A 13,205-nucleotide genomic window follows, 5' to 3' on the forward strand; every position below is an offset into this window, starting at 1 on the left:
TATTTTATGTTATTTATTAAAATGTCAACTTAAAACAATTATAGAGTCTATGTAACATTATTCTATCTACAATGGCAGTGTTAACACTGATCATATAATTAATATTGGATTCTACTAAAAATTTGTGAATATACAAGTAACTTATACATTTAATTAAATATTTCAATCTTTTTCATAACTTATATGTATTTATTTCTGCATTTGAAATATTGTTAAATCGTTATGAATTAAATATATACACGTTTCTATATTTGGTGTTCTCCATGTATTATAAATGTAAAGAATATTATGTATTTTTTTACATCTGTTGTAAAAGCTAAATATTGAGTTTAAAAATGTTGTATGACTAGTGACAATACATTTATAATAAAAGAGATGAGAATGAGAAAAAATATTTTTTATAAAGAATTAAATATTATATACTTAACTTTTAATTCTTAAGATTACATTTTGCTTTGGTGTACAGTTATTACAAAATTTAATTAATTGACATATCGTTTTTGAATTCCTAAAGGATTATTGAGTAGATTTGACTTTCTCATTTTATTTATTACTAATTATTTTAAAAAGGATTTTACAAAAGCAAATATTAATATACTTTGGTATTACTAATATTCAACTCGATACTGTGTAGTATTTTTAATGCAAACTGCACATCTGGAAACTCTTTGCAAGAGCCTTCCTGATTTTAAGGTTTCGCGTTCGGGCATAGAGAATTGTTTAGTTTTTTCAATAGTTGTTAGCCAGAAGCTAAGCTTATCGACGAAGTGATGACATGTACCACCTTCACCGTTACATTCTATGAAAGGTGTGGCTCGGAAATCTTCAAGACAGGACCCAGGACTGGCTAGTGCTTGCCCACCGCCTTGTCCACCAGCTCCAGTATGCTGTAAAAATAAAACAAGTGTTATGATTATGTTATTATTTATAAAGATTATTATCTTTGTTTATGTTTTATTCTTAGGTATTTAGAATAATAAAATAAAGACTTGGTTGGGTTTTTGAGTAGAATTGAAATGAACAAAATTTAAAGATTATTTTTCTTTAACTTTATCCTCTAAAATATAAAACTTCATAAAATATATTTAATAACGGTCAGGCGATAACACGACAAAGTCGGTAAAACGATTTTTGAAATGAAGCTAACGAACTTACCATAACAAAACTATAGCCGATCCATAGCGAATTCCATCCCGTAGGACAGTTTGGTATATCCAGAGTTTGACTGTGGACAGCTATAACATTGGCCGGTACTTCGCAAACCACACATCTCGAAATGTATCGAGCGATTTCCTCATTTTCCACTGGCATCATAGGTATAGGTTGGTTCGTTGATAGCCAGTAACTTCGGTCATTTCTACTAGCATAATTACAAACATCATTAAGATCACAGAATAAGAATGGCATAGTACTGAATTTTCTTACACATGACCCAGCATAACCTAAATCTTGATTATGAGCTTTTTCGTTGCCATCAATATAAAGTAAAGAATATCCGTCCCACAATTTCACATGACCTGGTTCACATTGAGGTATCATTTCAGTTTGACTATGACGAACTAAGAGTATTCCTGTCAAATAATCGGTATTAGTGCAAGGAGCTCCTGGAGAACCAGGCAATCCTGTTGCTCCTGTTCGTCCTATTTCACCTCTTTCACCTTGTAAGCCTACTAAGCCTTGAGGACCTTGTGGACCGGTTGGTCCTCTTGGTCCTGGAAAACCTCTATCACCTTTCAATCCTGGGGCGCCATCAAACCCTCGGGGCCCAGGTGCCCCATCATGCCCAGGGAGACCATCTTTGCCGGGAGGTCCAGGAAGTCCACGTTCTCCTTTGGCTCCATACACAATAGCTGCTGCTTCACCTTTGTCACCCTTGTCCCCTGTTATTCCTGGTGAACCTATTCTGCCGGGGTATCCGCGATCACCTTTCTCACCTTGATTACCTTTAGGTCCTGTTTCTCCTATAAGTCCATCAAAACCACGCATTCCTTTGTCACCTTTTTCTCCTTGTGACCCAGGAATTCCCGGCGCGCCTATATCTCCTTTGGCACCTGGTAATCCAAAACCAATTGCTCCTTTGTCACCTTTTAGTCCTCTTTCACCAGGTATACCAGGAGGTCCATTCAATCCAGGAGTTCCATCAAAGCCAGGTGGACCCGCTAGACCCTCTCGACCTTGATCGCCTTTTTCTCCAATAGGCCCAGGAAGGCCAGGTATTCCATCTTGCCCAGTCTTTCCTGGTAAGCCAGTCAAACCTATTTCTCCCTTTTCTCCTGGGGCGCCATGTAAACCTGGTCTTCCATGTTTGCCTGGTAAACCAGGTAAACCTTTCTCTCCTTTTATTGTAAGTCCTGGCGTACCTGCTGGACCCGATGGCCCTCTATCACCTAGAATAAATATAAATTTTTAAGAATAAAATAAATCTAATAAGTAAAGCTTCTGTTTTTTTGAAACAAACAATTAGTTTTAATGTTTTTTTTCATGTTTTGCCTAAATAAAAAGGTATATTAAGAGTTATTGTTTGTTCAAAATAAAAATATATTTACCTTTTTCACCGAATAACCCTGTTCTGCCTATTTCTCCTTTTTGTCCTGTAAATCCACGATCACCCTTGTCTCCCTGAACACCTTGGAATCCATCTCTACCTCTTTCACCTTTTTGGCCCGTAGCACCAGCGATACCTTGTAAACCAATATCTCCTTTGTCACCTTTTATGTTTATTGAAGGGCCAGGTAATCCTCGGTCTCCTTTGAATCCGATAAAACCTACAGATCCTTTTATTCCTGGAGGGCCCATCAACCCACGTTCACCTTTATTTCCGTCGAGACCATCACGTCCAGGGAAACCTCTATCACCTTTGTCTCCTTTCTCACCGTCATTTCCAGGAAATCCAAAGTCACCCTTTAATCCTGGGGCACCATCCATTCCAGGTATACCTGGCCGTCCCTGATCTCCGGTTAATCCTCTGTCACCTTTAATACCCATTAGCCCAGGTAAACCACGGTCTCCTTTATCTCCACTTTTACCTGGAAAACCGTCTATACCAGGTAGACCCATATCACCTTTTTCTCCTGGTGCTCCTGGTAAACCAACGCCGGGTATACAATTGTCGCCTTTATCACCTTTTTCTCCCTCTGGACCAGGTCTTCCATCTGTCCCAGTTAATCCAGGTAAACCAGGAGCTCCTTTGTCACCCTTTTCTGAAGCCACACCTGGTTCACCTTTTGGTCCAGTTAGACCTGGGCGACCTAAATCACCCTTTTCTCCGGGGCTACCCATTCGACCAGGAAGGCCTGGCTGACCAGGAAAACCTTGGTCACCCTTTAAACCAATCATACCCATTGGTCCTGGTGGTCCATCTAGACCTCGTTCTCCAGGTAATCCTGGGAAACCTATTTCTCCTTTATCACCTTTTTCCCCAGGGCTTCCATCCACTCCAGTTAATCCCCGTAATCCTGGAGGTCCACGTTGTCCAGGAAATCCTTTAGGGCCATCTGGTCCTTGCATGCCTGGCTCTCCTTTTTGACCAGGTAGTCCCATATTACCTTGTTTTCCAGGTAAACCAGGATACCCTTGTTGTCCTTTCGGTCCATCTCTTCCAGGAATTCCTGGAACACCTGTTATACCAGGAGGGCCAATAGGACCAGGTTCACCTTTTAATCCCGGTGAACCAGGAAGACCTGGTCGTCCTGCATTACCTAAATCTCCTTTTTCACCCTGTAAGCCAATTGGTCCAGGAGGACCATCGTTACCAGGAATTCCTGGTTTACCTATAAGTCCATAATCTCCTTTATTTCCTTTTAAGCCAGGAAGTCCCGGAGGTCCAGGCATAGATGCCCCAACTTCTCCTTTATCTCCTTTATATCCCGGTAAACCAGGAAAACCCCTAGGACCTACTTCGCCTTGAGTTCCAGGGAATCCCATGGACCCTAAGTCTCCTTTGTCACCTTTAAGTCCAGGTAGACCTCGTGCACCTACAGGTCCCGCACGTCCAGGTAATCCTGATTCTCCTTTATCGCCAGTTTTACCTGGTAGGCCTCGATCTCCCTTTTCGCCTGGCATACCTGATTAACAAAATCGATTACTACAGTATAGGCAAAACTAATTATAAATATGGATGGGAGTGTGTTTATTTATTCGTTTGTATGTTTTTGTTACATATTATTAAAAAAACACATCTTACCATATTAATAAAGTTCTTAATTTACCTTACTTACTTATTTCATCAATTATTCTACCGCCAATCAGAAATATACTATATTTTTATATTTTGCTTTGATTAATATGAAGTATAAAACATGCATATACTATTAGGGATATATTATTAGTCGCTGACCTTTATTGTAACAGTTCAGATTCGAGCATTACATAAATAAGTGAGAAGAAATGAGCATTACTGAGTGCAATATAATATAATGATACAACTACTTGTAATATTACATCAGAGAGAAGGACGGACCGAGTTTTAAACTCCGCAAACTCACTGATTTAGAAATAGGTTTTGCCAAAGTTATACGTTAAAGTTTTTTATGCTTTTATTACGTAAATAAAGTAATTGAATTAATATAACACCCTCAATATGACTCAATATGATCTCCCTTCTTTCCGCTCGTCATAAAAACTATCGAACTCGACTTCGCCTCCATAGATTGTCCATTATGATAATTCGATTCAAAAACGTTTCATTGTAAAACTTGAATAAAATTGATTTGATTTGATTTGAGAAGCGAGTGCTCCCCGTGTGGGACAACCCTTACACAAATAATTCCTTTAAATTTTATAATGATGTATAACTATGTTTTTTACAGAAAACGAACTGAATTTCCCAAAACAATAAAAAAAAAGAAAATTACCTAATGGTCCTTGAGGTCCGGGTGCACCAGGAGATCCTTTTTCTCCTTTTGTTAAAACCTTCAATTCAATAGGACACTGTCCTGGTTCACCCTTTTCTCCTAATCTTCCAGCGAAACCTTTATCTCCTTTTTGTCCCGGATTACCAATTAAACCTTTTTCGCCTTTAATAGATATACCATTTGATCCCGGTAACCCAGGAGAACCATCAGCCCCAGGAATGCCGTCAATTCCAGGTGGTCCCATTCTACCTGTATCACCTTTCTGGCCTGGCATTCCACTTAGTCCACGGTCTCCTGGTTGTCCGTCAAGGCCTCTGTCTCCTTTAGGACCCATGATGCCTTTTTCACCTGGAAATCCTCTTTCTCCTGGAGGGCCTTTAACTAAGTTTGATGGTATAATTGCATTCGCTCCACTTTCTCCTGGCGATCCTATTGGGCCATCGTCACCTCGTTCGCCCTTTAAAATAAACATGGATATAGTTAATTGTATCATTTAGTTCACAATACACATTACAATTAAAAATGGTAAATTAAGAAAATAATATTATATAGAATTAAAATTTATTGTTATTTTGGTTCGATCTTTTTTTTAATTAATATACTCTTTTAACTCACCGGGGCACCAGGTGATCCAGGTGAACCATTGATTCCATCGGATCCTCTTTCTCCTGGTACTCCCACTGGACCTATTGGTCCCCGTTCTCCACGTTGTCCAGGAATTCCATCTAAGCCACGATCACCTTTAGCTCCTGGGCCACCAGGTCTACAGTCATTACAGCGACCCCCAAGGTCTCCTTTTTGACCAGGACTTCCTGGTAATCCGTTATATCCAGGAGTTCCTTTTTCTCCCTTTTCTCCTGGAGGACCCATTTCTCCTGGACTGCCAGGAGTACCTAAAGTTGAGTTACCGGGCACACCACGTAAGCCTTGATAACCTTTCTCTCCTTTTTGACCTTTGTCTCCCGGGTAACCCGATTGACCGTCAGTACCTTTTAAACCCTGAAAAAATAATAATTAAATTAATATCTATGTATGTGATTATTATTGCATTGTTTGGTATCAAATTTAATTAAGAACCTAGATGTATGTATAATGTATTATATATAAGTTATACGTTATAATATTAGTTTATGTTTAGGGTCAAGGGAGCTAGCAAGCACTTCGGTAAATGATCTGCTCTAGTTTCATAGCAATCGGGAATAAAGTTCAGAGCAATACAAATCGATTACAACCATTCAATTGAAAAAATATTCTGATTTTGATCTTTTTGTTAGATAAAAAAGAAAAACAGATTTGACACACATATGCACTTTGATTGTTTTTCAGTAGATTCTCAATTAGTGCGGGTTATTTTCTTGATTGTATTTAAGTCTTGGCTTCTCAATCAACAAACAAGTTTTTCGATTTATCTTTGGTAGATTTTTTTATTTGTGAGCTTCCATTTATAATCTGTTCAAGACTCATGTCGTCGATAAAACGCAAGTGACGTAATTTGAGAAGAAGAACTAGAAATGCTAATTTTCAGTTTAATCTGACTGCACGGTATAGTAAATAGCGTAATCAAATTGAAAGGATTCGGATATTACAAGCCTGCACAGCGCCTACTTATATACAGCTAATAATCTTACGACTTTGAGACGAGCCGCTTTCAAATACAAGATTTCAATTAACTAAACACTTACCAATGCTATGCTAATAAAAATAAAAGGCCTGTCTTTTTATGGTACAAGGAAAATTTATCACCGAGCAGGTTCATTGTTGACGGTATCGAATAGACATATTTATCTCATGCAAAACTCAACTCAAGAAAGGAGATGAATAAAATAGTATCTTGTAGTAAAAATAAATGTGCAATAAAATTACATTATATAATCTGGGCAACCAGGCCTCTCTTTTTACAATAGTGAATAATACACAAGTCAAATACATGCAAAAACCTTTTTGAATTTGTTCGTTTCGAAAATAATTCGCACATTTCACTAAAAAATCGAAACGTTTTCAAATATCAAAGTAGCTTTAGTCTCTACTATAATAGCAGACTTAACGTAACAATATGAATACAATAATTTTCGCTACAAATAGTATCTACGAAAACAGCGAATCGTATATTAATTTTAACCGCCAGTCCACTGTTATTAGCTATATAAATTGACACCATACGAAACAAAATGCAGAATTCAGAGGTTTCAAACTAAGCTATATTACCTGCTTACTTGGCGTAGTGAATACTGTGAACGCGCACGAATGACATAATAAATGATAAAATAATCAGGTGACAACATCATTGAAAAATTAAAAAAAAATATATATATTCATCATTGTTGACATTCTTATAAACATAGTTTACCCCGATTTTCTTAGAATCAGCAATTTATACCTAAGTCAAAGTAAACTATATATCCTATAACTAGAGACCTGCCTCAATTCAATTCAATTAATTATCGCTCCAGCTGATTTCGATAAATCCCTGAACGATCGTACACGACGCGTATATATTTTTTTGTCATGTAATTAAATTGGGAGGTTTAATTTCGTTTAATTCCGTGTTGTCACAAGACCTGAGGTGAGAGACTTGTCAGACAGTTATTTGAAAATTAAATCGCTATTGTAAACTTACAGGTATTGAAAGTCCATCTTCTCCTTTAGGTCCTCTAGGCCCTGTAGGTCCAGTAGGTCCATCGTATCCTCTTGGGCCTATTTCTCCATGTGGACCATCAAGACCAGGTTCTCCCTTATCACCTTTGTGACCTGGCATACCTTCTAAACCAGGATTTCCAGGTTCACCAGGACCTCCACGTGGTCCCATAGGACCTTGTAATCCCATATCTCCGGGTCTCCCATCAGAGCCAGGTGGCCCGGCAGGTCCTGTGTAACCTCTGGGTCCTACAGGTCCAGGTGGGCCACGAGAACCCATTCGACCACCAGGTGGTCCAGGAACACCTTTCAATCCTCTTGGCCCAGCTAAACCATCTTTTCCAGGTTCTCCTTTAGCGCCGGGTCTACCAGGGAGTCCAGCCAGACCATCATAACCTCTGTCTCCTTTTTGCCCCATTGGTCCAGGTTCACCATACATACCACGGCGACCCTACGAAAAAATAAAAAAAATCGTTTTAATTAATACACCTCAATTTTAATGTTTTTAAATGGAAATTGCTATACATATTTCATATGTAAAATTTAAAATGTATTCAATATTGCTTACACTTGGCCCTGGGTTGCCTCTTATACCCTTTTCACCTTTGATGCCCATTAGTCCAGGAATACCTGGTTCACCCATATGTCCAAGTTCTCCCTTATCTCCCATTTTTCCAGGTTCTCCTTTTTCTCCCTTTGGACCCATGTCTCCTTTAACTCCTTTAATAGCACCTTTATTATCTAAAGAAGGTAAGGTTTCTGAAGGACAACTTGGTCCCTTATCTCCTTTATCACCTCGGTCTCCTTTGTCACCTTGTATCGATTGCCCTTTTAAGCCTTTAGAACCTTTGTCACCTTTAAACCCAGGTAAACCCTATAAGAAAACGTTTTTTTTGTAAAAACATAATCTTACACATTATTCAACGAATTCTATGTGTAATCATTGGTAGAAAAATTATCCGATAAGTAATATTTTTTACTATAAATTATAATACATTGTATCGTCTAACGAATAATAATACATACTTTTAGGATGTATTTTTAAAACATATTTTTATTGATTAAATTAATACGGTAGAATATTCACGACTGTAGGTAGGTTTGCGAGAAAAAAATATGTCAAAGTAGTTTTAAATGTTATTATATGCTTTTACGTTTTGCAAATGTTTATTTTAATATAACTTTCAAGTTCTATAGTTAATAAATTCAAATGAACTCTTACTATTGGCCCAGTATTTCCTTTTGGTCCAACCAATCCCGTCGGCCCCGTTGGACCAACTGGTCCTGGAGGTCCATGCATACCATCCATTCCCGGCTCACCCTTCTGTCCTTTGGGATAACGACCAATATGAGCTGCTTCTCCTTTGTCACCCTTTTCACCTTTGGGACCATTGAAACCGCGAGGTCCTTGGAAACCTTTCGGACCCATTAAACCAGGCTCGCCCTTAAATAAAATTAATTGATAGTATTTATTTTTTTGTAACATTTAATACATAAATAACTTTTTATAATTTACTTACATCTGTTCCATTACAACCATCTCGTCCAGGAATACCAGGGGCACCCGTCTCACCTTGTGGTCCCGGAGGGCCAGCTAAACCAGGAAAACCTTGGGCACCAGGTTTACCTCGATCACCTTTTGGTCCACGAGGGCCTTGAGGGCCAAATTGCCCTTTTTGACCTTTTGGACCTTGCGGACCTTCAGCACCTTCGTGGCCTGGAAGACCTCTCATCCCTTGCGACCCAGGCAAGCCTGGGAAACCCTGTTAAAGGAACACTTTGTTTAAAAAAAAATTAAAAAATTCTCGTACTTTACAAGTAAATTACATGTAAGTAAGCTATATGAGACTATAAAAGATAATGTGTAATAATTAAACTTTAATATTCAGCAACAATAGCAAAAGAATACTTACTCGGTTACCCTTTTCAGCGAAGCATTTAGGAACACAACAACCCGGAGCTGTGCAATTGCGGTCGATCGCAGATGTTCGCTGTCGTGTTACTGGATCATAAATCGCAAAATTTTGACCATAACTCCCTCTTTGACGAGGTGGTGCTGGTGGTGGAGGCGATGGATTTGACGTTGGTACTGAGACGTCAGGTCTTCTCGATAAACCATAAGTTCTAGATGCTGGTGGTTGATATGCGCTTTGAGAAATCCAATCTGTTTGCGGCCATGGATTTTCGTAAATATTATTTTCTTCTACATCACCTCTTTCATAACTCTCCTCTTGCTAATAAGGAAGATAGAATAATTACAAAATATGCTAAAAATAATATTTAAAAAATAACTATCAAATAAAAAAAGACACTTAGGTAAATAATTTAGAGCTGGGTATAACTGTATCAGTTTCATAATCAATGTACAAAGCTAATATTCAACATAAAACCTTATTATAAATTGTTTATTTAAAAGTTAATACTTTAATATATCCTTTTTGCTGCATGACCAGCTTAAAAATATAAATATTATCAAAACAACTTTAGAATTTTTTTAATAGTGCATAGCGAATATTGTGTACGCAGACATAGGTATACTCTCTATGGGTTGAATTATTTGAAATCAGAAAAAGTTACCAAACTAATAGAGTGTTAAAGAAACAGGTTGTCAATATATGTATTATATACACAGATTTTAACCTAAACATATATAACAAATATACATATTTTTGATTTTCAAATATTTAAAATATTTAATGTAAATTAAGATGAATCGTACAATATAACGTGTAATTTAAACAATATTCATTTGTGAATTTAATTTTATTTACTATTAAAAAGATATAAACAGGTGTTATTTCAATTCTGAAATTAATTAATATTTATTTATTTTTACTAGGATAACCAACAGTAGATACAATATAACATCAAAATAAATCAAGGCAAAAGTTCTACTACTTACAGGTAGTCTCACCATGCACTATCATATTGCACAATATGTATTACACATGTTCCATAAAATTAGAAATGAGCACAAATAAAATTCTTTATTTTTCGATTGATCTGAGGGCGACTATCGTGACATATGTCTAAATTTTTTACTTGATCACTGATGGTGATGTATACCAATGATATCTCGATATGATGGATTTTTTTCCTAATTGCGTTCTATATAATCTGGTATAAAAGAAATGACTCATATTACGGGAAGTAATGTGAGGGACGTTTAGGTTTAATATAAAATATTACCCTTAATAATAAACTTATAATGTTTACAAATATGCGTGTAAATACAGTCTTATTTTCATCTCGCCGATTTTCACTGCCCGACCTGGCCGTATTATATAAGTAAAAAATATAAATAATTATTATTTTTTTTATAACTACCAAATTACGTTAGTATTTGATGGATTTATCAATTTTAGATTTAAACGATATAATGTTACAAGTAATATTTATGGATGATACGTGATATTTAGCTGTCATTGCACTTTGCTCGTAAAGTGATACTATTATAGTGACCACGTACGACATTTCGCTGGAAATCACTTTTTTAAATAAGCTTGTTACCAGTCCCGACTCTTTATTGTTTTCTTTATAAATCATAAAATATAAATAAAGATTATAATTAACAGTATAAAGCATTTATTAAAATATTTAAAATTAAAATCAAATTGCAATCTGTAGATGCGATTATTATGATACTATGTGATAACTAATTTAATATAAGTTGTCGATTTAGATTTTTCCTATGCGCCATAATGCGCCCTCTTTATAAGCGAACCTTGTACAATACTGTATAAATAAAAACTCTGTATAAAAAAAATATAAATCTCCAAAATATCTACAATATCAACAGTTGCGTTAGTCGTTAATATTTTAATTCAGTCAATGTAATAATTTTTCTTTCAAAAGGAACTTCTTTCAAAGGTTACAGTTTATTTGTCACAGTTAATTAATCCTTCTCAAAATAAATTACATAATTTGAGGCATTTATGAATTGCTGAATTATTTAAAAATTTGCTATTTTGTAATTTAGAAGCAAAGTTATTTTGCTGCATAAATCCGAAAAAAAAACCAATGAAATTTACTTCTCAATATTAGTATGATTTTGTCTTGGCTGACTTAGGTAATAAAAATATATAAGTAATCAGAGCTAGAGCTTTAACTTCTAAACAATAATAAGTTCCGTCCAAAGATTTTATTAATTTAAATAATCTACACGATTTTTATTATTTGTATCAAATAATATTTCTATAAATAATTCTAGCTGATTTTATTAAAAAGCTTCTCACACTTTTTCTTCTACATTCAAGCTATTAAATTAATATACCTTAAATATTATGGTGTTTTTCTTATACAAAATTACAATAATTTATTTATTGTTAAGCTCAAACTCAAACGAAAAAAGATTTCGACGATGAGACGTTAAATTCAGATAAAAAGAACATAACGATATTGTGAGATTACAAAAATGATCTTAGCTAATTTTAATTAAACTAACAGAACCTCGCATTAAAGGAAATTCTTCAATTGCAAAATACGACAATGTAAACAATTTATTATTATGTATTTATTATTTTGTTATTAAAATACGTTCACTTAAATCGTTCTATCATACATTCCATCGCAGTTAAAAGCGCCGCATTAATCTAGAAACACGATTAAATGTTTTTATTTAGCGATATTGATTTAAAAGAAAAGGAAAAAAATGCTTTACAATGTCGAAAATAAAATATACTAGTTATTTATGATAGATAATGGATACTTACTATATACTTTAGTTTATACTAATGTAATAAAAATGTTTTATTCGGTGAGACATAATACTACTAAAATATAAGAATTATATTTATTAGTTTTATAACTGTAAAAAAAAGAAAACGATTACAACCTAACTTTAGAAAAAATTGATGCAACATTTCGTGTCTCAGAATATTATGTTTTTAAATCATAATAAATTTAAGCAATTGCACAAATGATTATTTAATTTAAAAAAAAAACTATTTTCTAATCGTATTTTTTTTTAATTAGGGTCTTTTGCTTAAATTAAGATTTAAACAATTAAAAAATAGGTATTTTTATGAAAAAAAACCGAATGTTAATAAAATAATAAAATTTAGAGGTGTAATGAGAATGATTTATTTTTAGGCTAATATTTATTATTTATCAATCATAGAAAGTATTATTTTCGATTGGCATTGTTCTTGTTTAATTTTATTGTTATAGATATACTTTGCGCAATGACGACATTTTACATCCGAGTGATAAACTTTGTCGGTTTGATGTATGTAATAAAATAAAGATACACATAAAGATAGAATGTACTTATGTTTTTATAATTTTTGGTTTCGAAAAGAAATAAAAATATGCCTTACGCGATGAAGCTTCTTTTAAAAATTTCGTTCGACTAAGTCCGCATTTTAAAGAAATTGCAAAAAAAAACGAATATAAGCAGACCGACCAGTCAGCAAGCGCGCCCTTTCGCTGTCCCTACATTCCCAAATTCCAGTAAAGATTTTATTTGTTAAGCTCTTATTGATCACTTTCTTATTAACACTAGGGATTTTTATTCATCTATATACAAATAATAACTTACCGTTTTTACTCCTCTTAACACCAAAGCAGCCACCAACCTAAAAGATAATTATTATTATTATTCTATTTTTAATTTAATATACATACTTATTAAATTAAGTTCTTGAAAAATATTTAAGAATAATTATTAAATCTAAATAAATTCAAGTTTTTTTTTTTAGCATGTTTCTGAAAGCTTAC

The 13,205-nt window shown here is 34.8% G+C and overlaps 1 protein-coding gene across 1 annotated transcript in view; it reads right to left on the bottom strand.

Moving 5' to 3' along the window:
- Positions 1 to 13,205, bottom strand: part of LOC125076779 (collagen alpha-1(IV) chain) — a 13,352-nt gene continuing 147 nt past the window's right edge. The window contains exons 2-12 of the mRNA XM_047688513.1: positions 13,027 to 13,063; positions 9,401 to 9,721; positions 9,008 to 9,250; positions 8,710 to 8,931; positions 8,056 to 8,361; positions 7,471 to 7,938; positions 5,469 to 5,852; positions 4,854 to 5,310; positions 2,547 to 4,064; positions 1,156 to 2,387; positions 1 to 887 (exon numbers count right to left, since the gene is read on the bottom strand). Coding sequence (XP_047544469.1) covers positions 609 to 887; positions 1,156 to 2,387; positions 2,547 to 4,064; positions 4,854 to 5,310; positions 5,469 to 5,852; positions 7,471 to 7,938; positions 8,056 to 8,361; positions 8,710 to 8,931; positions 9,008 to 9,250; positions 9,401 to 9,721; positions 13,027 to 13,063 — 5,467 coding nt within the window. The 3' untranslated portion in view covers positions 1 to 608. The remainder of the gene's footprint in view (positions 888 to 1,155; positions 2,388 to 2,546; positions 4,065 to 4,853; positions 5,311 to 5,468; positions 5,853 to 7,470; positions 7,939 to 8,055; positions 8,362 to 8,709; positions 8,932 to 9,007; positions 9,251 to 9,400; positions 9,722 to 13,026; positions 13,064 to 13,205) is intronic.

Source organism: Vanessa atalanta, chromosome 3 (genome assembly GCF_905147765.1).
Source record: "Vanessa atalanta chromosome 3, ilVanAtal1.2, whole genome shotgun sequence".
Lineage (NCBI taxonomy): Eukaryota > Metazoa > Arthropoda > Insecta > Lepidoptera > Nymphalidae > Vanessa > Vanessa atalanta.